Here is a 21,703-nt window from a genome sequence, read left to right on the forward strand (position 1 = left end):
CTGTCCTCACACTAACTAGTCAACATAAGTCATTAACCTGTCCTCACACTAACTAGTCAATATAGGTCATTAACCTGTCCTCACACTAACTAGTCAACATAAGTCATTAACCTGTCCTCACACTAACTAGTCAATATAGGTCATTAACCTGTCCTCACACTAACTAGTCAATATAGGTCATTAACCTGTCCTCACACTAACTAGTCAACATAGGTCATTAACCTGTCCTCACACTAACTAGTCAATATAGGTCATTAACCTGTCCTCACACTAACTAGTCAACATAAGTCATTAACCTGTCCTCACACTAACTAGTCAACATAGGTCATTAACCTGTCCTCACACTAACTAGTCAACATAAGTCAATGACCTGTCCTCACACTAACTAGTCAACATAAGTCATTAACCTGTCCTCACACTAACTAGTCAACATAACTCATTAACCTGTCCTCACACTAACTAGTCAACATAAGTCAATGACCTGTCCTCACACTAACTAGTCAACATAAGTCATTAACCTGTCGTCACACTAACTAGTCAACATAAGTCAATGACCTGTCGTCAGACTAACTAGTCAACATAAGTCATTAACCTGTCGTCACACTAACTAGTCAACATAAGTCAATGACCTGTCCTCACACTAACTAGTCAACATAAGTCATTAACCTGTCGTCACACTAACTAGTCAACATAAGTCAATGACCTGTCCTCACACTAACTAGTCAACATAAGTCATTAACCTGTCGTCACACTAACTAGTCAACATAAGTCAATGACCTGTCCTCACACTAACTAGTCAACATAAGTCAATGACCTGTCCTCACACTAACTAGTCAACATAAGTCATTAACCTGTCGTCACACTAACTAGTCAACATAAGTCAATGACCTGTCCTCACACTAACTAGTCAACATAAGTCATTAACCTGTCCTCACACTAACTAGTCAACATAAGTCATTAACCTGTCCTCACACTAACTAGTCAACATAAGTCAATGACCTGTCCTCACACTAACTAGTCAACATAAGTCATTAACCTGTCCTCACACTAACTAGTCAACATAAGTCATTAACCTGTCCTCACACTAACTAGTCAACATAAGTCAATGACCTGTCCTCACACTAACTAGTCAACATAAGTCATTAACCTGTCCTCACACTAACTAGTCAACATAAGTCAATGACCTGTTGTCACACTAACTAGTCAACATAAGTCATTAACCTGTCCTCACACTAACTAGTCAACATAAGTCAATGACCTGTTGTCACACTAACTAGTCAACATAAGTCATTAACTTGTGAGTTTTTGAAGAGGAAGGTGAAAAGGGGAGGAGTGATTTAGCCAATCAGACAATGAGGAAGAGATACATGAAGAGGGAAGAACAGGTTTCTGTACCTTCAGTCTGAAGCTCTGAAGATCTTGTTCCACCAACCTCCTCAGATCTGATCTCTTCTTCCTCCCCCTTCTTGTTCATTTCTTCTGGATGTTCCAGTCCTTCTTCAGACTTCTCAGGTTCACACAAAAGTGAGTCTGGATCCATTGGCAGTGTGTTGTTTTCAGAATAAGAGTCCACAGAGTGGTTTGGTTGTGTATTGTTTTCAGAATAAGAGTCCTCAGAGTGGTTTGGTTGTGTATTGTTTTCAGAATAAGAGTCCTCACAGTGCTTGTGTTGTGTATTGTTTTCAGAATAAGAGTCCACAGAGTGGTTTGGTTGTGTATTGTTTTCAGAATAAGAGTCCACAGAGTGGTTTGGTTGTGTATTGTTTTCAGAATAAGAGTCCTCACAGTGCTTGTGTTGTGTATTGTTTTCAGAATAAGAGTCCACAGAGTGGTTTGGTTGTGTATTGTTTTCAGAATAAGAGTCCTCACAGTGCGTCTCTTCCCCTCTCTCATCTTCTTTCATCACCAGCTTCTCATCCCTCCTCTCTTGACTCTGCTGCTCCACTGTAACCTGAACCTTTTCTTCTATTTCTACCTCGTCCAACTTTTTCTCTTTCTCATCCCTTTCATTAAGTAAAAATTCATCCCTCCTACACTCTCCATCCTCCAGCTGTTCTTCTTCCTTTTCCCCATCTTCACCATCTGACGCTAATATTTTAATCTTCTCTTTCTGGCTCTTCAACAGCTCTCTCTCCTCCCTGGTTCCCTCTTTCTCCTCCTCACTCTGTTCTGTGCTGCTTTCAGGTTCAGTGTTCAACGTCAGACTTACGCCTGAATCCGTACCTTCTATTTGCTCCTGTGACGTCCAGCTGGAGGTTCCCACAGCTTTAGGTGGAGCAGAGGAGGTGGGGGAGATTGGGGTGAGGATGACAGGTCCACATGAGCCCTGGATCAGGTTCTCCTCGATGAGCCTGGAGCAATCCGTGGTGTGTGAGCTGACCTCCACACAAGGCCAGGAGGAGTGTGTGTGAGGTGTGTGTGTAGCCACAGAGTGTGTGTGAATGTTGAAAGGTGTGTGTGCAGCAGCAGAGTGTGTGTGGCCAGGTGTGTGTGCAGCAGTGTGTGTGCTGGTCCTGGCTTGGTGCTGCAGACTGATGGACTGGGTTAAGGAGCCTTTCTGTGGGGAGAAGCGAGGCAGCTCCGTCAGCTCTACGTACTCGCCCTCAGAGTCCTCGCCCTCAGTGCTCGCTGCTGATTGGAGGAGCTTTACTTCCTGTCTTGAGGAGTTAGTATCTCTTCCTGGACCATGCAATGTATTCATCAAACCATCTCCATCCTTAATGGACGACTCCTTCTCCTCCTTCAGGGAGGTATGGGGCCGGCTGATGAACTGTGGGTGGACCAGGTCCTCCCAGGGGAACCTGAAGACGTCTCCGTGGGCAGAGAGGAGGCAGCACTCCAGCCTCGGCGCTCCTCGCTGCTCCCTGTCCCTGTTGACCGAGTCCAGCCAGGCCATGCTGAAGAGGGACCGCAGGGCTACCTCCGACACCTCTTGCTGCTCCACATGCCGGCTGCCGGCGAACGCGCTACACAGGAGCAGGCGGGGGGAGGAGGTCGTGGCTCTCCTGCAGGAGGCACTGTGTGCTCGGAGGGGACGAGGAGGAACAGCAGCGGCAGGAGAAACCAGCAGGTAGAAGTCTCCTGGACGAAGAAGGCGCTGGTCCAGAGGACAGAGCTGAACAACTACCTTCTCATGGACGCACAGAGGCCAGCCTTCATGACGAAAAAACTGACCACAGTACTGCAACTGAGGAGGAGGAGGAGGAGGAGGAGGAGGAGGACGAGGAGGAGGAGGAGGAGGAGGAGGAGACGACGACATAGAGAGGAGATAAGGATCTGTTAAAATAATTGACATCACAGGCTGTAATTTAGGATGTTAAATTCACTTTTAGTGCTGACTAAACAATACAATCTCTGGAGTAGCAGTCAATCAGGAAAGGGTTGAGGAGCATTCCCATCTGTATGTAGGTCTTCACCAGCAGCATCCAACAAACAGCGTGATTGTGGACTTTGTTCCCTGCAGACTTCCCACTGTGGCCTCTGACTGACTGGCAACGCCCAGCAGCAGCCAAGTGAGTGTTGATGCCAGAGTCACCTTAACCAAACATTACAAACCAGCCAACCACGCAGTGTTCAACGGGCAAGAACAGACAAGTGTGAGTCATGAGTGAGAGTCCTGACTCAGACGACAATGATCTCCTCAAGCAGAGCTTCCTGATTGTTCTTGTGTCCTCCATCATCTTATCTAACTGCTGACTGAAGGACAGATAGAGGAGTTCCTGTTAGAAGATATGAAGCTTGAAGTTCATTGTGAGAAGAGAACAATGTGTCACATTCAAACAAGGCAGCAGTCTGTGGATGTCTATGTAGCCCTTACAGACTAAACGGTAGCCCCTACAGACTGACCGGACAGTAGCCCCTACAGACTGACCGGACAGTAGCCCCTACAGACTGACTGGACAGTAGCCCTTACAGACTAAACGGTAGCCCCTACAGACTGACTGGACAGTAGCCCTTACAGACTAAACGGTAGCCCCTACAGACTGACTGGACAGTAGCCCCTACAGACTAAACGGTAGCCCCTACAGACTGACTGGACAGTAGCCCCTACAGACTAAACGGTAGCCCCTACAGACTGACTGGACAGTAGCCCCTACAGACTGACTGGACAGTAGTCCCTACAGACTAAACGGTAGCCCCTACAGACTGACTGGACAGTAGTCCCTACAGACTAAACGGTAGCCCCTACAGACTGACTGGACAGTAGCCCCTACAGACTGACTGGACAGTAGTCCCTACAGACTAAACGGTAGCCCCTACAGACTGACTGGACAGTAGCCCCTACAGACTGACTGGACAGTAGTCCCTACAGACTAAACGGTAGCCCCTACAGACTGACTGGACAGTAGCCCCTACAGACTGACTGGACAGTAGTCCCTACAGACTAAACGGTAGCCCCTACAGACTGACTGGACAGTAGCCCCTACAGACTGACTGGACAGTAGTCCCTACAGACTAAACGGTAGCCCCTACAGAAAGGACACTAGATAGATACAGGGGAAACTCACACAGGCATTTTGCTGGAGGTCTGTTAAGAATTGCTTTGCAGGCAGCAGGAAGTGGATGAGGTAGCGAAAGCCGTCTCCTCTGTAGCAGCTCTCCACCACGCTGAGCACCTGACAGAGGACAGTCGGGGATGTGGCCTGGAAGGGCGGGTAGAGGGCTGAGAGAGCAGTCTGGATGCAGCGGTCCAAAGAGTCAGAGTCCTGTGAGCAAAAAGGATGAAGAAGAAAGACGAAGGTCAGACTTTAACAAGCTTGTAGCTTCACTGTACTCTTCACATAACAGGATTGTTGTCGTCTGTAAATAATGAAAATAATTTTCATGTAATATAAAATAATTTAAGGAAAGATAAGATCAATTATACACTCCATATGTACAGTACTACTTGCACACTCCATATGTACAGTACTACTTGCACACTCCATATGTACAGTACTACTTGCACATTCCATATGTTTCATATATTTCGTTTAAAGACATAAGCTCATCAATAATCTAGAAAACCATCAACACTTCAATCCAGAATGAAAATAACTGAATGTTGGATGCATGTTCCTTGCTAGCATTAGCCAACGTGATAAGAAGCTAATGAGCTAAGCTAACATTGACGACCACTCAAACAGAGTTATTTCACCGATTTCATATGTAAGCAATTCACCCACAAAGGTTTGAGTGATTGACGCGTGAATATTGAACGTTAGCACAAGCTGCGGATGATGGTTTAGCATCAACATGTGTCGTCCCGTTAGCTAACAACATGTGAACGGCCTCCTTCAGCTGGACATTCTGGATGTGACTCAGCGGAGCCGGATTCAAACACAACAACTGCAGCCAAATGTAGATGTGGGCCAAGATTAGAAGCAGGGTGTCAGATGACTGGGAGCTGAGTTTCTGCTCAATGTTCCGGCTAACGGCGCTTCATACAGAGGATGAAAAACTAGAAGCGCGTCACAGAAAAGACTACGGCCGGTTCTCAATACCAAGTAAGCAGAGTACAGGCAGTGGTGTGTAAAGTACCCAAAAGCAATACTTGAGTAGAAGTAAAGATACCGTACTGGAAAAAGGACTTCAATAAAAGTGAAAGTCGAGCATATGAGAATATTACTTGAGTAAAAGTCTTAATGTATCTGATACTTACTGTACTTAAGTATCAAAAGTAATGTTCTGATATTAAATGTACTTATGTATTGAAAGTACAAGTACATGCTTTTAATAAAAAAGCAAAGGGTCAGAATTTTGAAGTTTATTCTTTTAAGTGCTTTGGCACCAGGACCAAGGACAAGGAGTTATGAACATAACTGTGTTGGCTGTGATCCATCAGGAGCAACAATGATCAACATTATATATTGTACATACTTATTTTTGCATAATTCTCCGAAAAGCTAAATGACACTATGAAGGCGTTGTAACGGTGCTCACAACTGAGCCAGAAGTCGCCCCGATTGTTCACGAACAATGTGAACTAATAACTCTGGGACCAAAGAGTGCTCGATCCTCCAAACCGAATGTTATAACAAATGTGTAACCGCTACGGAGACATTGGATCATTCCAAAATGACAAGTACAAAATTAAACAAGTACACAAGGTCGCAAATCCATGAGGACGCAAGTAAATGAGTACACAAGATCTTGAGTACACACGTCCACGAGGACACAATGATACAAGTACATGAGAACACAAGTCCACGAGAACACAAGTACACAAGTCCACAAGAACACAAGTACATGAGGATACAAGTCCACGAGAACATAAGTAAATGAGTACACAAGATCTTGAGTACACACGTCCACGAGGACACAATGATACAAGTACATGAGAACACAAGTCCACGAGAACACAAGTACACAAGTCCACAAGAACACAAGTACATGAGGATACAAGTCCACGAGAACACAAGTACATGAGGACACAAGTCCACAAGAACATGAGGACACAAGTCCACAAGAACACAAGTCCACAAGAACATGAGGACACAAGTCCACAAGAACATGAGGACACAAGTCCACGAGGACACAATGATACAAGTACACAAGTCCACAAGAACATGAGGACACAAGTCCACAAGAACATGAGTACACACGTCCACGAGGACACAATGATACAAGTACATGAGAACACAAGTCCATGAGAACACAAGTACACGAGGACACAAGTCCACAAGAACACAAGTACATGAGGATACAAGTCCACGAGAACACAAGTACATGAGGACACAAGTCCACAAGAACATGAGGACACAAGTCCACAAGAACACAAGTACACAAGGACACAAGTCCACAAGAACATGAGGACACAAGTCCACAAGTTCTTGAGTACACACGTCCACGAGGACACAATGATACAAGTACACAAGAATATGAGGACACAAGTACATGAGAACACAAGTACATGAGAACACAAGAACACAAGTTCTTTCAGCTGAATACTGAAATAAAAATTAACAAAGACGACGGAGCTGGTTTTCATCCTGCAGTAAAGTACTCGGACACAAACATCACACTAGGAGTATAAATACAGCGTAGTATTGAGAATAATGGGTGTGGATTGCTCAGAACTGTATTTTTATACATGTTTCATATGTATTTGTGTCACGTGATCATTAAATATGAATATCTCAGGAAACGGCTGTTGGTTAAAGTACACAAGTGATTCGGCCAATCAGAGCCCAGGAGGGTGTGATGGAGTAAACGAGGCCTAAAGACGACCTAATCCACTCTCTCAGGTCGTGCTGGTTTTAATGAATGGTCCGCCTCCCCAGAGGGCCATGACTCATCCACCAACTGTTCAGCTGACTGCTGGGTGTGGAGGGCCAGAATGCAGCAGAGAACAGGGTCAGTGAGAGACCGGATCCTTCTGGACCGGGTACCGCAACGTGTCGTCTCTTTATTAGCCTAACTACCTAACCCTGAACTGAGACAGACCACAAGAACCAGCCTCACATCAGACCTCCTATCTACAGACTGAACCTGAGACAGACCACAACAACCAGCCTCACATCAGACCTCCTATCTACAGACTGAACCTGAGACAGACCACAACAACCAGCCTCACATCAGACCTCCTATCTACAGACTGAACCTGAGACAGACCACAACAACCAGCCTCACATCAGACCTCCTATCTACAGACTGAACCTGAGACAGACCACAACAACCAGCCTCACATCAGACCTCCTATCTACAGACTGAACCTGAGACAGACCACAACAACCAGCCTCACATCAGACCTCCCATCTACAGACTGAACCTGAGACAGACCACAACAACCAGCCTCACATCAGACCTCCCATCTACAGACTGAACCTGAGACAGACCACAACAACCAGCCTCACATCAGACCTCCCATCTACAGACTGAACCTGAGACAGACCACAACAACCAGCCTCACATCAGACCTCCTATCTACAGACTGAACCTGAGACAGACCACAACAACCAGCCTCACATCAGACCTCCTATCTACAGACTGAACCTGAGACAGACCACAACAACCAGCCTCACATCAGACCTCCCATCTACAGACTGAACCTGAGACAGACCACAACAACCAGCCTCACATCAGACCTCCTATCTACAGACTGAACCTGAGACAGACCACAACAACCAGCCTCACATCAGACCTCCCATCTACAGACTGAACCTGACATCTTGTTGGTTTTAATATAGTATTATTTATCAAACAGGTGTATCTCTATGTGGTAAACACAGCTGATACCAGTGTATTGATCACCTGTATCATCTGAACGTCTCTTGAGGTACTGATGACTGAAAGGTTAGCGTTGCTGCTCCAGCCTCAGAGCACATTCCTGCCCTTCTTCAGCCCCTCGACGAGTCTCAACAGCTCGGATGTTTCCGCGTCAACATGTCGGCTTCTCTCCCGTTCCTCGGGTTATCTCGTAGAACCTGAACCTGAACCACGCGTCCTCTGACCGGCTGCTGCTTGCTTTAAAGGGGTTTAAATGTGAAACCTTCAGGAACCGAAGCAGCATGTTCTCCTCCACGGGTGGCCCTCTGGGAAACACCTTTATCTGAAGACCACATGGATCACAAGACCACCTTTCAGGCTGCTTTCTGTCTTAGGCCTCGTTGCAGCTGCTGTGGACCGTCTGGACGGTAGAACCAGACCACAAGGGGAGGGTCCAGACCAGAGATTCTACAGGACCATGAGGGGAGGGTCTAGACCAGAGATTCTACAAGACCATGAGGGGAGGGTCCAGACCACTCAGCAGGACGTGGGTGAAGGGTCCAGACCAGAGACTCTACAGGACCACGAGGGGAGGGTCTAGACCAGAGATTCTACAAGACCATGAGGGGAGGGTCCAGACCACTCAGCAGGACTGTGGGTGGAGGGTCCAGACCAGAGACTCTACAGGACCACGAGGGGAGGGTCTGGACCAGAGATTCTACAAGACCATGAGGGGAGGGTCCAGACCACTCAGCAGGACTGTGGGTGGAGGGTCCAGACCAGAGACTCTACAGGACCACGAGGGGAGGGTCTAGACCAGACTCAACAGGACCGTGGGTGGAGGGTCCTGTTGAGACTAATTAAACTCTATAGATTAAAACAAGACGTGTAAGAATACTAACATCTAATACTAATACCACCATTTACAAGTAAAAGTTCCGCAATCGAATTAAAAAAGTACATAATCTAGAAAATGTAAGTACTCACTATGCAGCCAAATAGGCTCTGTAGTACATAAGTATATATATGATAATTAATAATATATATAATTAATTAATTAATAGAAAATTAATTAATCAACAGAAAATTCAAGACAAGATAAACATGACACGACAGGACAAGTATCATATATATATATATAACTGTGTTATATTCATAGTAATAGAGGAATGTGAGCGTGTGAATAGGTGCAGTAAATCTTCCAGATTAAATACAGTATGAATCCCTGAAGTGTTAAAACACAGAATCTGGACCAGAATCCAGCTCCAGAGTGGAGACGGTCCAGAGTTTGGACCATATATTTGATTATTATTATTATTATTATTATTATTATAACATTAGAGTGACATCGCCCATCAGAGTCTGTTGGCTGTGAAGCAAGAACTCCAGATAAACAAAGAAACTCTTCATCCGGTTAACAGATAAAAAATAAGACTAACTATGAATCTACGTATGAAGTAAATATGAAGACTGATCTGAATCTAAAAAATGAACACTCCTGAGGGATGAAAAGAGATGTTTTCTTCAAATAAAATCACCAAAACTACATGGTTCATCACCCAGAAGCTGTAAAAAAACATCAGTCAGGTTTTCCTCGACTGCTTCCATCACAAAGATCTACCGAAGCAAAGCTTTAAACAGATATTTCATTAAAAACATTTATTCTACGCGTCTCATTTTCAATATTTTTACTTTAATCAGATTGTGTTAAAAACATTTAATTCTGAGCTCCTCAGTGAAACTATGACGTAATGATTGATTCATCTGAGACCAACAGTCATGTGACAACAAATCAGAGAAGCTCTGCGTAACCCTGAGGACACGTAACCCCATAGACCTTTAGAATCAGAATCAGAAACTTTTAATAGCCAAGTAGGTTTACACCTACAAGGAACTTAGCGTGGTGGCTGGTGCAACATAGGACATCAGACATAACAAACAACAACAATCAAACAACAGTAGACAACAAATAAACAATCAAAAAAGTGCAGACGAGACATAGAATAAAATGTAAAATCTACAGTGTAAGATAAAGTGCAATTATAAAGTGTATGTAATGTTTAAGTTAAAGTGTGTTATTTAAGTGTGCTGGTATGTGCAGAAGAGTGACCGGTGGGAAATGGTCCAAGGGATGAAAGAGATGAAAGAGTCCAGGGGTAGTAAATAAAGAGTCCAGGGGTGGTAAAGAGATCAGGGGTAGTCAATAAATAATCCAGGGATGGTAAAGAGACCAGGGTATGGAAGAGACCAGGGGTAGTAAATAAAGAGTCCAGGGGTGGTAAAGAGATCAGGGGTAGTCAATAAATAGTCCAGGGGTGGTAAAGAGACCAGGGTATGGAAGAGACCAGGGGTAGTAAATAAAGAGTCCAGGGGTGGTAAAGAGATCAGGGGTAGTCAATAAATAGTCCAGGGGTGGTAAAGAGATCAGGGGTAGTCAATAAATAGTCCAGGGGTGGTAAAGAGACCAGGGTATGGAAGAGACATGGGGTAGTAAATAAATAGTCCAGGGGTGGTAAAGAGATCAGGGGTAGTACATAGATAGTCCAGGGGTGGTAAAGAGACCAGGGGTAGTCAATAAATAATCCAGGGGTGGTAAAGAGACCAGGGTATGGAAGAGACATGGGGTAGTAAATAAATAGTCCAGGGGTGGTAAAGAGACCAGGGGTAGTACATAGATAGTCCAGGGGTGGTAAAGAGACCAGGGTATGGAAGAAACATGGGGTAGTAAATAAATAGTCCAGGGGTGGTAAAGAGACCAGGGTATGGAAGAGACCAGGGGTAGTAAATAGATAGTCCAGGGGTGGTAAAGAGACCAGGGTATGGAAGAGACCAGGGGTAGTAAATAGATAGTCCAGGGGTGGTAAAGAGACCAGGGTATGGAAGAGACCAGGGGTAGTAAATAAAGAGTCCAGGGGTGGTAAAGAGATCAGGGGTAGTCAATAAATAATCCAGGGGTGGTAAAGAGACCAGGGTATGGAAGAGATCAGGGGTAGTCAATAAATAATCCAGGGGTGGTAAAGAGACCAGGGTATGGAAGAGACATGGGGTAGTAAATAAATAGTCCAGGGGTGGTAAAGAGACCAGGGGTAGTAAATAAATAGTCCAGGGGTGGTAAAGAGACCAGGGTATGGAAGAGACATGGGGTAGTAAATAAATAATCCAGGGGTGGTAAAGAGACCAGGGTATGGAAGAGACATGGGGTAGTAAATAAATAATCCAGGGGTGGTAAAGAGACCAGGGTATGGAGGAGACCAGGGGTAGTAAATAAATAGTCCAGGGGTGGTAAAGAGACCAGGGTATGGAAGAGACCAGGGGTAGTAAATAAATAGTCCAGGGGTGGTAAGTAGACATGGGGATGGAAGAGACTGTCAGTGGGGGATCTGGGCTCCGTTGATGAGCCTAACTGCTGACGGGACCCATAGACCTTTAACCCAGAGGACACGTAGCCATACAGACCTTTAACCCAGAGGACACGTAGCCATACAGACCTTTAACCCAGAGGACCAGTAGCCCCATAACCCCCGAGAACATGCAACTCCAAGGACCTTTAACACCGAGAACATATAACCCTGAGGTCATGTAACCCAGAGGAATTACAACCCGAGGACCTTTAATCCTCTGGGGTCCAAGGTCTTTTTCTCGATTTTACATAATTTCTTAAATTCACCTTTTAAAAAGGCACTCGCATTTTATACATACGTAACTCCGAGAACACTTAACTCCGAGGACACGTAACCCAGAGGACACGTAACCCCGAAAACACGTAACCCAGAGGACACGTAACACCGAGGACACGTAACACTGAGGACACGTAACCCAGAGGACACGTAACACTGAGGACACGTAACCCCGAAAACACGTAACACTGAGGACACGTAACCCAGAGGACACGTAACCCAGAGGACACGTAACCCTGAGGACACGTAACCCCGAGGACACGTAACACTGAGGACACGTAACCCCGAGGACACGTAACACTGAGGACACGTAACACTGAGGACACGTAACCCCGAGGACACGTAACACTGAGGACACGTAACCCCGAGGACACGTAACACTGAGGACACCTTACTGACGTTGTGGATGTTTGTTTGTGTGAAGCAGTTTAAATGGAGACGTCAACATTAAAGCAACAAGTCCTCCAACACACTGAATAAATCTGTTCTGTCAGCTGATCACAACCAGAAGACCAGAACCAGTAGGAACTAACGTCCAGTCACCAACAACATGTCTTCATCTGTGTCTCTGTGTCCTCACACCAACATGTCTTCATCTGTGTCCTCACACCAACATGTCTTCATCTGTGTCCTCACACCAACATGTCTTCATCTGTGTCTCTGTGTCCTCACAACAACATGTCTTCATCTGTGTCCTCACAACAACATGTCTTCATCTGTGTCCTCACACCAACATGTCTTTATCTGTGTCCTCACAACAACATGTCTTCATCTGTGTCCTCACAACAACATGTCTTCATCTGTGTCCTCACAACAACATGTCTTCATCTGTGTCCTCACACCAACATGTCTTCATCTGTGTCCTCACAACAACATGTCTTCATCTGTGTCCTCACAACAACATGTCTTCATCTGTGTCCTCACACCAACATGTCTTCATCTGTGTCCTCACACCAACATGTCTTCATCTGTGTCCTCACAACAACATGTCTTCATCTGTGTCCTCACACCAACATGTCTTTATCTGTGTCCTCACAACAACATGTCTTCATCTGTGTCCTCACACCAACATGTCTTCATCTGTGTCCTCACAACAACATGTCTTTATCTGTGTCCTCACAACAACATGTCTTCATCTGTGTCCTCACAACAACATGTCTTCATCTGTGTCCTCACAACAACATGTCTTTATCTGTGTCCTCACAACAACATGTCTTCATCTGTGTCCTCACACCACCACCACGGTGTCTTCAGTCTGGATTGTGAACCGGTTCCTCAGAGGTTCTGCGTGATGTTCCCACTGACTGGCCCTCAGATGGCATAACCAATAATCAACATGTCTTTCTCACACTTCTCTCTTCTAGAGGAAGCTGCCAGAAGCAGGTGGTCGAGGTGGTTCTACCTGTTGTGACCTTCACGGTGTGTGAGCTCCTCAAGGACTCATGTTAATGACCGTGTTCAGGTCTGTGTGCTCCTGAAGCTGTAATGCAACTGCCCCCCCCCCCCCACACACACACACACACACACACACACACACACACACACACACACACACACACACACACACACACACACACACACCTTGGTAGAAACCCTAACCCCTGCGGTCCCCTCCCCCTCAACCAAACCCGGCTTCAACACACAGTCTGCAGCTGTAGCACATGTTGTGTGTGTGTGTGTGTGTGTGTGTGTGTGTGTGTGTGTGTGTGTGTGTGGTCTTACCATGGTGTATGCCGTGTGTGGTCAGTAGTAGTTGTATATCCCGGTCAGAGAACATGTCTCTCTCTCTCTCTGTGTGTGTGACTGTCTCTCGTCCCGTCTGGTCTGATTCTTGTCTAACTCAGTCCGGCCCCTCACATGTTAAGCCCCGCCCACCAGCAGTCAGTCATTCTTCCCTGGATCCTCCCCCCTCCTCACCTCTCTGCCTCCCCCTAACGGCTGTGTTACCAACTGTGTGTGTTCTAGTAGTACATGTGTGTGTTCTAGTATTAAAACGTGTGCTTTATTGTCACTTCTTTCATTTGTGTCAACATACAGAAGATCTGAAAGTACGTTTTTCTCTCGTCCAACATAAAGTGATTGTAGTAATAATAAAGTAATAAAGTAAAGTAAGTGCAAAACAGATAACAACAACAAAGAACATGTAGACAACATATAAGTTACAAACTATAAAAAAACTATATAAACTATATTCGTCAGCGTCAGTCGGCTAGCCCACGCCGTCACCCGGCTAGCCCACGCCGTCAGTCGGCTAGCCCACGCCGTCACCCGGCTAGCCCACGCCGTCACCCGGCTAGCCCACGCCGTCAGTCGGCTAGCCCACGCCGTCAGTCGGCTAGCCCACGCCGTCACCCGGCTAGCCCACGCCGTCAGTCGGCTAGCCCACGCCGTCACCCGGCTAGCCCACGCCGTCAGTCGGCTAGCCCACGCCGTCACCCGGCTAGCCCACGCCGTCACCCGGCTAGCCCACGCCGTCAGTCGGCTAGCCCACGCCGTCACCCGGCTAGCCCACGCCGTCAGTCGGCTAGCCCACGCCGTCACCCGGCTAGCCCACGCCGTCAGTCGGCTAGCCCACGCCGTCAGCCGGCTAGCCCACGCCGTCAGCCGGCTAGCCCACGCCGTCAGCCTGCTAGCCCACGCCGTCAGCCGGCTAGCCCACGGCGTCACCCGGCTAGCCCACGCCGTCAGTCGGCTAGCCCACGCCGTCAACCATCTAGCCCACGCCGTCAGCCGGCTAGCCCACGCCGTCAGCCTGCTAGCCCACGCCGTCAGCCGGCTAGTCCACGCCGTCAGTCGGCTAGCCCACGCCGTCAGCCATCTAGCCCACGCCGTCAGCCGGCTAGCCCACGCCGTCAGCCTGCTAGCCCACGCCGTCAGCCGGCTAGCCCACGCCGTCAGCCTGCTAGCCCACGCCGTCAGCCGGCTAGCCCACGCCGTCACCCGGCTAGCCCACGCCGTCAGTCGGCTAGCCCACGCCGTCAACCATCTAGCCCACGCCGTCAGCCGGCTAGCCCACGCCGTCAGCCTGCTAGCCCACGCCGTCAGCCGGCTAGCCCACGCCGTCACCCGGCTAGCCCACGCCGTCAGTCGGCTAGCCCACGCCGTCAGCCATCCAGCCCACGCCGGCAGCCGGCTAGCCCACGCCGTCAGCCTGCTAGCCCACGCCGTCAGCCGGCTAGCCCACGCCGTCACCCGGCTAGCCCACGCCGTCAGCCTGCTAGCCCACGCCGTCAGCCAGCTAGCCCACGCCGTCACCCGGCTAGCCCACGCCGTCAGCCGGCTAGCCCACGCCGTCATGGCCACAGGGTGACACTCAGCCTACACAGCGCTCTGTACGAGCTCTGTGCATCCCATGGTGGTGTGACTGGTACCGCCTTGAAGCTACTGGTGTACAACACTTAATGTACATTTATATGATCCTAATCATGAGATCATGAGCAGGAGAACCACCGCATTGCCATCACAGCCTCATCAAACCACAGACACACACATATGGCTCCTGTTTGTATCTGCTCATGCTAAGTGGTCCTCCTCGCAGCGGTGACCTTTGACCCCTGAAGACCTCAGAGGGTCTCTGGGGAGAAGCCACAAGGGGGAATCTGAATTCATGAATGATAACTGCAGCGTGTGAGCGTGTGAGTGTGTGTGTGTGTGTGTGCTCCCTGAACCCTGGCCTCTGAACCCTGGTCCCTGAAGGAGATGTGGCTCAGTTAAAGTGGTGCTTTGAGCTAAGCGCTATCATTAGCTGGTGGTGAGTCCCATTCCCATGTTGACCTGAGGGGGGTGCTAGATGAAACACATGACCTTTGTAACTCTTAGGAGTCTCCTAGCGACGATGGTCTTAAGGGGACTACGTGGAGTCTGCCTTGGATCCAAACCTTTGAGGTGCCTTCCAGGCCCCCCTGGAGGCCTCCCTGAACCCAACAACCTGACTGCAGCTTCAATGGCCTCAGACCAGCCCCCCTTCAAAAGCCTGGTGAATATGTAGAGTCAGACCTCAGTCTCTGGACCCAAGACCAGTTTAGAGGTTACCAGGTATTTAGGAAGTCTCCTTCATGTTTAAAGACTCATCATCATCATCATCATCATCACTCTGTAGTTTATTCACATACAAATACTGACAGCAGGGGATGCTTGAGGGCGGGACTACAGGGGGATTGACAGGTCTCTATGTCACTTTCTGTCATGTCCACGCCGTCAGCCGGCTAGCCCACGGAGTGTCACATGCATCACATGCACAGAGCATCAGCCTCTGATTGGCCCAGAGGCCCGTCTGTTGTGTGTCTGTTGTGTGTCATTAGGGAGGATGACACCACATCTCTCAGGTGGAGCAACAACACGACTCATCACAGAAGAATGTGAGCAGGTTTTACAGTTCGCACAACCATTCACAGCCAGCCAATCACAGAATAGCTGTGTTGTGGGCCGCTCCCATAGAAACAAGGCCACCCCCCAGACTCAAGGGGTGATTATTGATAAGTAATAATTGAATCATCATCAGAACTCAAATAGAAACACTAAATATTATTAATAACCTAATTGATCCTTATTGATCTGATCAGTCATTCCATAATAATATAGTTATTGTAAAGGTTGTTCAAAATTGTCAGCTTGGTAGAGCCTTTGGAAAAATTCAGTAACCTGACAAAAGCATAACATTATGACAATATATAAGCATTTATATTATCAATCCCCCTTTGTACATCTTTTATTATGCAACTAAACCATAATATAACTCTACAAGAATAATAATAATAACTTTATTTAGATAGCACTTTTAAAAACAGGGTTTACAAAGTGCTCTACATAGAAGCAAGGCAAAAACATAACGTCAATACAAGTAAACATTTCAGAAAAAGGAGACAATGGAATAGAAAAATATAAATACAAAATAAAGCAGAACAGAAAAATTAAAATAGGGGAACCAAAGAACTGCATAAAAGGACGACATCACTTAAAAGCAGTTCTATGAAGATGTCTGTTAGAGGCCAGGACTGGAGTCATGTGAGGCCGTCTGTTAGAGGCCAGGACTGGAGTCATGTGATGCCGTCTGTTAGAGGCCAGGACTGGAGTCATGTGAAGGTCTGTTAGAGGCCAGGACTGGAGTCATGTGAAGGTCTGTTAGAGGCCAGGACTGGAGTCATGTGAAGGTCTGTTAGAGGCCAGGACTGGAGTCATGTGAAGGTCTGTTAGAGGCCAGGACTGGAGTCATGTGAAGGTCTGTTAGAGGCCAGGACTGGAGTCATGTGAAGCCGTCTGTTAGAGGCCAGGACTGGAGTCATGTGAAGCCGTCTGTTAGAGGCCAGGACTGGAGTCATGTGAAGCCGTCTGTTAGAGGCCAGGACGGGAGTCATGTGAAGCCGTCTGTTAGAGGCCAGGACTGGAGTCACGTGAAGCCGTCTGTTAGAGGCCAGGACGGGAGTCATGTGAAGCCGTCTGTTAGAGGCCAGGACTGGAGTCATGTGAAGGTCTGTTAGAGGCCAGGACTGGAGTCATGTGAAGGTCTGTTAGAGGCCAGGACTGGAGTCATGTGAAGCCGTCTGTTAGAGGCCAGGACTGGAGTCATGTGAAGCCGTCTGTTACAGGCCAGGACTGGAGTCATGTGAAGCCGTCTGTTAGAGGCCAGGACTGGAGTCATGTGAAGGTCTGTTAGAGGCCAGGACTGGAGTCATGTGAAGGTCTGTTAGAGGCCAGGACTGGAGTCATGTGAAGGTCTGTTAGAGGCCAGGACTGGAGTCATGTGAAGCCGTCTTTTAGAGGCCAGGACTGGAGTCATGTGATGTCGTCTGTTAGAGGCCAGGACTGGAGTCATGTGATGCAGTCTGTTAGAGGCCAGGACTGGAGTCATGTGATGTCGTCTGTTAGAGGCCAGGACTGGAGTCATGTGATGTCGTCTGTTAGAGGCCAGGACTGGAGTCATGTGAAGCCGTCTGTTAGAGGCCAGGACTGGAGTCATGTGAAGCCGTCTGTTAGAGGCCAGGACTGGAGTCATGTGAAGCCGTCTGTTAGAGGCCAGGACGGGAGTCATGTGAAGCCGTCTGTTAGAGGCCAGGACTGGAGTCACGTGAAGCCGTCTATTAGAGGCCAGGACTGGAGTCATGTGAAGCCGTCTGTTAGAGGCCAGGACTGGAGACATGTGATGCTGTCTGTTAGAGGCCAGGACTGGAGACATGTGATGCTGTCTGTTAGAGGCCAGGACTGGAGTCACGTGAAGCCGTCTGTTAGAAGCCAGGACTGGAGTCACGTGAAGCCGTCTGTTAGAGGCCAGGACTGGAGTCATGTGAAGCCGTCTGTTAGAGGCCAGGACTGGAGTCACGTGAAGCCGTCTGTTAGAGGCCAGGACTGGAGTCATGTGAAGCCGTCTGTTAGAGGCCAGGACTGGAGACATGTGATGCTGTCTGTTAGAGGCCAGGACTGGAGTCACGTGAAGCCGTCTGTTAGAGGCCAGGACTGGAGTCATGTGAAGCCGTCTGTTAGAGGCCAGGACTGGAGACATGTGATGCTGTCTGTTAGAGGCCAGGACTGGAGTCACGTGAAGCCGTCTGTTAGAGGCCAGGACTGGAGTCATGTGAAGGTCTGTTAGAGGCCAGGACTGGAGTCACGTGAAGCCGTCTGTTAGAGGCCAGGACTGGAGTCATGTGATGCCGTCTGTTAGAGGCCAGGACTGGAGTCATGTGAAGCCGTCCGTTAGAGGCCAGGACTGGAGTCATGTGATGCCGTCTGTTAGAGGCCAGGACTGGAGTCACGTGAAGCCGTCTGTTAGAGGCCAGGACTGGAGTCATGTGATGCTGTCTGTTAGTGGCCAGGACTGGAGTCATGTGATGTTGTCTGTTAGAGGCCAGGACTGGAGACATGTGATGCTGTCTGTTAGAGGCCAGGACTGGAGTCACGTGAAGCCGTCTGTTAGAGGCCAGGACTGGAGTCACGTGAAGCCGTCTGTTAGAGGCCAGGACTGGAGTCATGTGAAACCGTCTGTTAGAGGCCAGGACTGGAGTCACGTGAAGCCGTCTATTAGAGGCCAGGACTGGAGTCACGTGAAGCCGTCTGTTAGAGGCCAGGACTGGAGACACGTGATGCTGTCTGTTAGAGGCCAGGACTGGAGTCATGTGAAGCTGTCTGTTAGAGGCCAGGACTGGAGTCACGTGAAGCCGTCTGTTAGAGGCCAGGACTGGAGTCATGTGAAGCCGTCTGTTAGAGGCCAGGACTGGAGACATGTGATGCTGTCTGTTAGAGGCCAGGACTGGAGTCACGTGAAGCCGTCTGTTAGAGGCCAAGACTGGAGTCATGTGAAGCCGTCTGTTAGAGGCCAGGACTGGAGACATGTGATGCTGTCTGTTAGAGGCCAGGACTGGAGTCACGTGAAGCCGTCTGTTAGAGGCCAGGACTGGAGTCATGTGAAGGTCTGTTAGAGGCCAGGACTGGAGTCACGTGAAGCCGTCTGTTAGAGGCCAGGACTGGAGTCATGTGATGCCGTCTGTTAGAGGCCAGGACTGGAGTCATGTGAAGCCGTCCGTTAGAGGCCAGGACTGGAGTCATGTGATGCCATCTGTTAGAGGCCAGGACTGGAGTCACGTGAAGCCGTCTGTTAGAGGCCAGGACTGGAGTCACGTGAAGCCGTCTGTTAGAGGCCAGGACTGGAGTCACGTGAAGCCGTCTGTTAGAGGCCAGGACTGGAGTCATGTGATGCCGTCTGTTAGAGGCCAGGACTGGAGTCATGTGAAGCCGTCTGTTAGAGGCCAGGACTGGAGACATGTGATACCGTCTGTTAGAGGCCAGGACTGGAGTCACGTGAAGCCGTTTGTTAGAGGCCAGGACTGGAGTCATGTGAAGCCGTCTGTTAGAGGCCAGGACTGGAGACATGTGATGCTGTCTGTTAGAGGCCAGGACTGGAGTCACGTGAAGCCGTCTGTTAGAGGCCAGGACTGGAGTCATGTGAAGGTCTGTTAGAGGCCAGGACTGGAGACATGTGATGCTGTCTGTTAGAGGCCAGGACTGGAGTCATGTGAAGCCGTCTGTTAGAGGCCAGGACTGGAGACATGTGATGCTGTCTGTTAGAGGCCAGGACTGGAGTCATGTGATGCCGTCTGTTAGAGGCCAGGACTGGAGTCATGTGAAGCCGTCTGTTAGAGGCCAGGACTGGAGTCACGTGAAGCCGTCTGTTAGAGGCCAGGACTGGAGTCATGTGAAGCCGTCTGTTAGAGGCCAGGACTGGAGTCATGTGATGCTGTTTGTTAGAGGCCAGGACTGGAGACATGTGAAGCCGTCTGTTAGAGGCCAGGACTGGAGTCATGTGAAGCCGTCTGTTAGAGGCCAGGACTGGAGTCATGTGAAGGTCTGTTAGAGGCCAGGACTGGAGTCACGTGAAGCCGTCTGTTAGAGGCCAGGACTGGACTCATGTGAAGCCGTCTGTTAGAGGCCAGGACTGGAGACATGTGATGCTGTCTGTTAGAGGCCAGGACTGGAGTCATGTGAAGCCGTCTGTTAGAGGCCAGGACTGGAGTCACGTGAAGCCGTCTGTTAGAGGCCAGGACTGGAGTCATGTGAAGCCGTCTGTTAGAGGCCAGGACTGGAGACATGTGATGCTGTCTGTTAGAGGCCAGGACTGGAGTCATGTGAAGCCGTCTGTTAGAGGCCAGGACTGGAGTCACGTGAAGCCGTCTGTTAGAGGCCAGGACTGGAGTCATGTGAAGCCGTCTGTTAGAGGCCAGGACTGGAGTCATGTGAAGCCGTCTGTTAGAGGCCAGGACTGGAGACATGTGATGCTGTCTGTTAGAGGCCAGGACTGGAGTCATGTGAAGCCGTCTGTTAGAGGCCAGGACTGGAGTCACGTGAAGCCGTCTGTTAGAGGCCAGGACTGGAGACATGTGATGCTGTCTGTTAGAGGCCAGGACTGGAGTCACGTGAAGCCGTCTGTTAGAGGCCAGGACTGGAGTCATGTGAAGGTCTGTTAGAGGCCAGGACTGGAGTCACGTGAAGCCGTCTGTTAGAGGCCAGGACTGGAGTCATGTGATGCCGTCTGTTAGAGGCCAGGACTGGAGTCATGTGAAGCCGTCCGTTAGAGGCCAGGACTGGAGTCATGTGATGCCGTCTGTTAGAGGCCAGGACTGGAGTCACGTGAAGCCGTCTGTTAGAGGCCAGGACTGGAGTCACGTGAAGCCGTCTGTTAGAGGCCAGGACTGGAGTCACGTGAAGCCGTCTGTTAGAGGCCAGGACTGGAGTCATGTGATGCTGTCTGTTAGTGGCCAGGACTGGAGTCATGTGATGTTGTCTGTTAGAGGCCAGGACTGGAGTCATGTGATGTCGTCTGTTAGAGGCCAGGACTGGAGTCAAGTGATGCCGTCTGTTAGAGGCCAGGACTGGAGTCATGTGAAGCCGTCTGTTAGAGGCCAGGACTGGAGTCATGTGAAGCCGTCTGTTAGAGGCCAGGACTGGAGTCACGTGAAGCCGTCTGTTAGAGGCCAGGACGGGAGTCATGTGAAGCCATCTGTTAGAGGCCAGGACTGGAGTCACGTGAAGCCGTCTATTAGAGGCCAGGACTGGAGTCATGTGAAGCCGTCTGTTAGAGGCCAGGACTGGAGACATGTGATGCTGTCTGTTAGAGGCCAGGACTGGAGACATGTGATGCTGTCTGTTAGAGGCCAGGACTGGAGTCACGTGAAGCCGTCTGTTAGAGGCCAGGACTGGAGTCACGTGAAGCCGTCTGTTAGAGGCCAGGACTGGAGTCATGTGAAACCGTCTGTTAGAGGCCAGGACTGGAGTCACGTGAAGCCGTCTATTAGAGGCCAGGACTGGAGTCACGTGAAGCCGTCTGTTAGAGGCCAGGACTGGAGACACGTGAT

General features: G+C 49.0%; 1 protein-coding gene across 3 annotated transcripts in view; it reads right to left on the minus strand.

The window, feature by feature from the left end:
* plekhg4 (pleckstrin homology domain containing, family G (with RhoGef domain) member 4) overlaps positions 1-13,675 on the minus strand; it is a 57,346-nt gene extending 43,671 nt beyond the window's left edge. For all 3 annotated transcript variants that reach the window (XR_004609060.1, XM_034528305.1, XM_034528314.1), the window contains exons 1-3: positions 13,587-13,675; positions 4,509-4,706; positions 1,396-3,187 (exon numbers count right to left, since the gene is read on the minus strand). Coding sequence is in view for 2 of the 3 variants with exons in the window: in XM_034528305.1 (XP_034384196.1) it covers positions 1,396-3,187; positions 4,509-4,706; positions 13,587-13,589 (1,993 nt within the window). In the remaining variant the exon portion in view is untranslated. The remainder of the gene's footprint in view (positions 1-1,395; positions 3,188-4,508; positions 4,707-13,586) is intronic.
* Between the last annotated feature and the right edge of the window lie 8,028 nt (positions 13,676-21,703).

This window comes from Cyclopterus lumpus, chromosome 3 (genome assembly GCF_009769545.1).
Source record: "Cyclopterus lumpus isolate fCycLum1 chromosome 3, fCycLum1.pri, whole genome shotgun sequence".
Taxonomy (NCBI): Eukaryota; Metazoa; Chordata; class Actinopteri; order Perciformes; family Cyclopteridae; genus Cyclopterus; species Cyclopterus lumpus.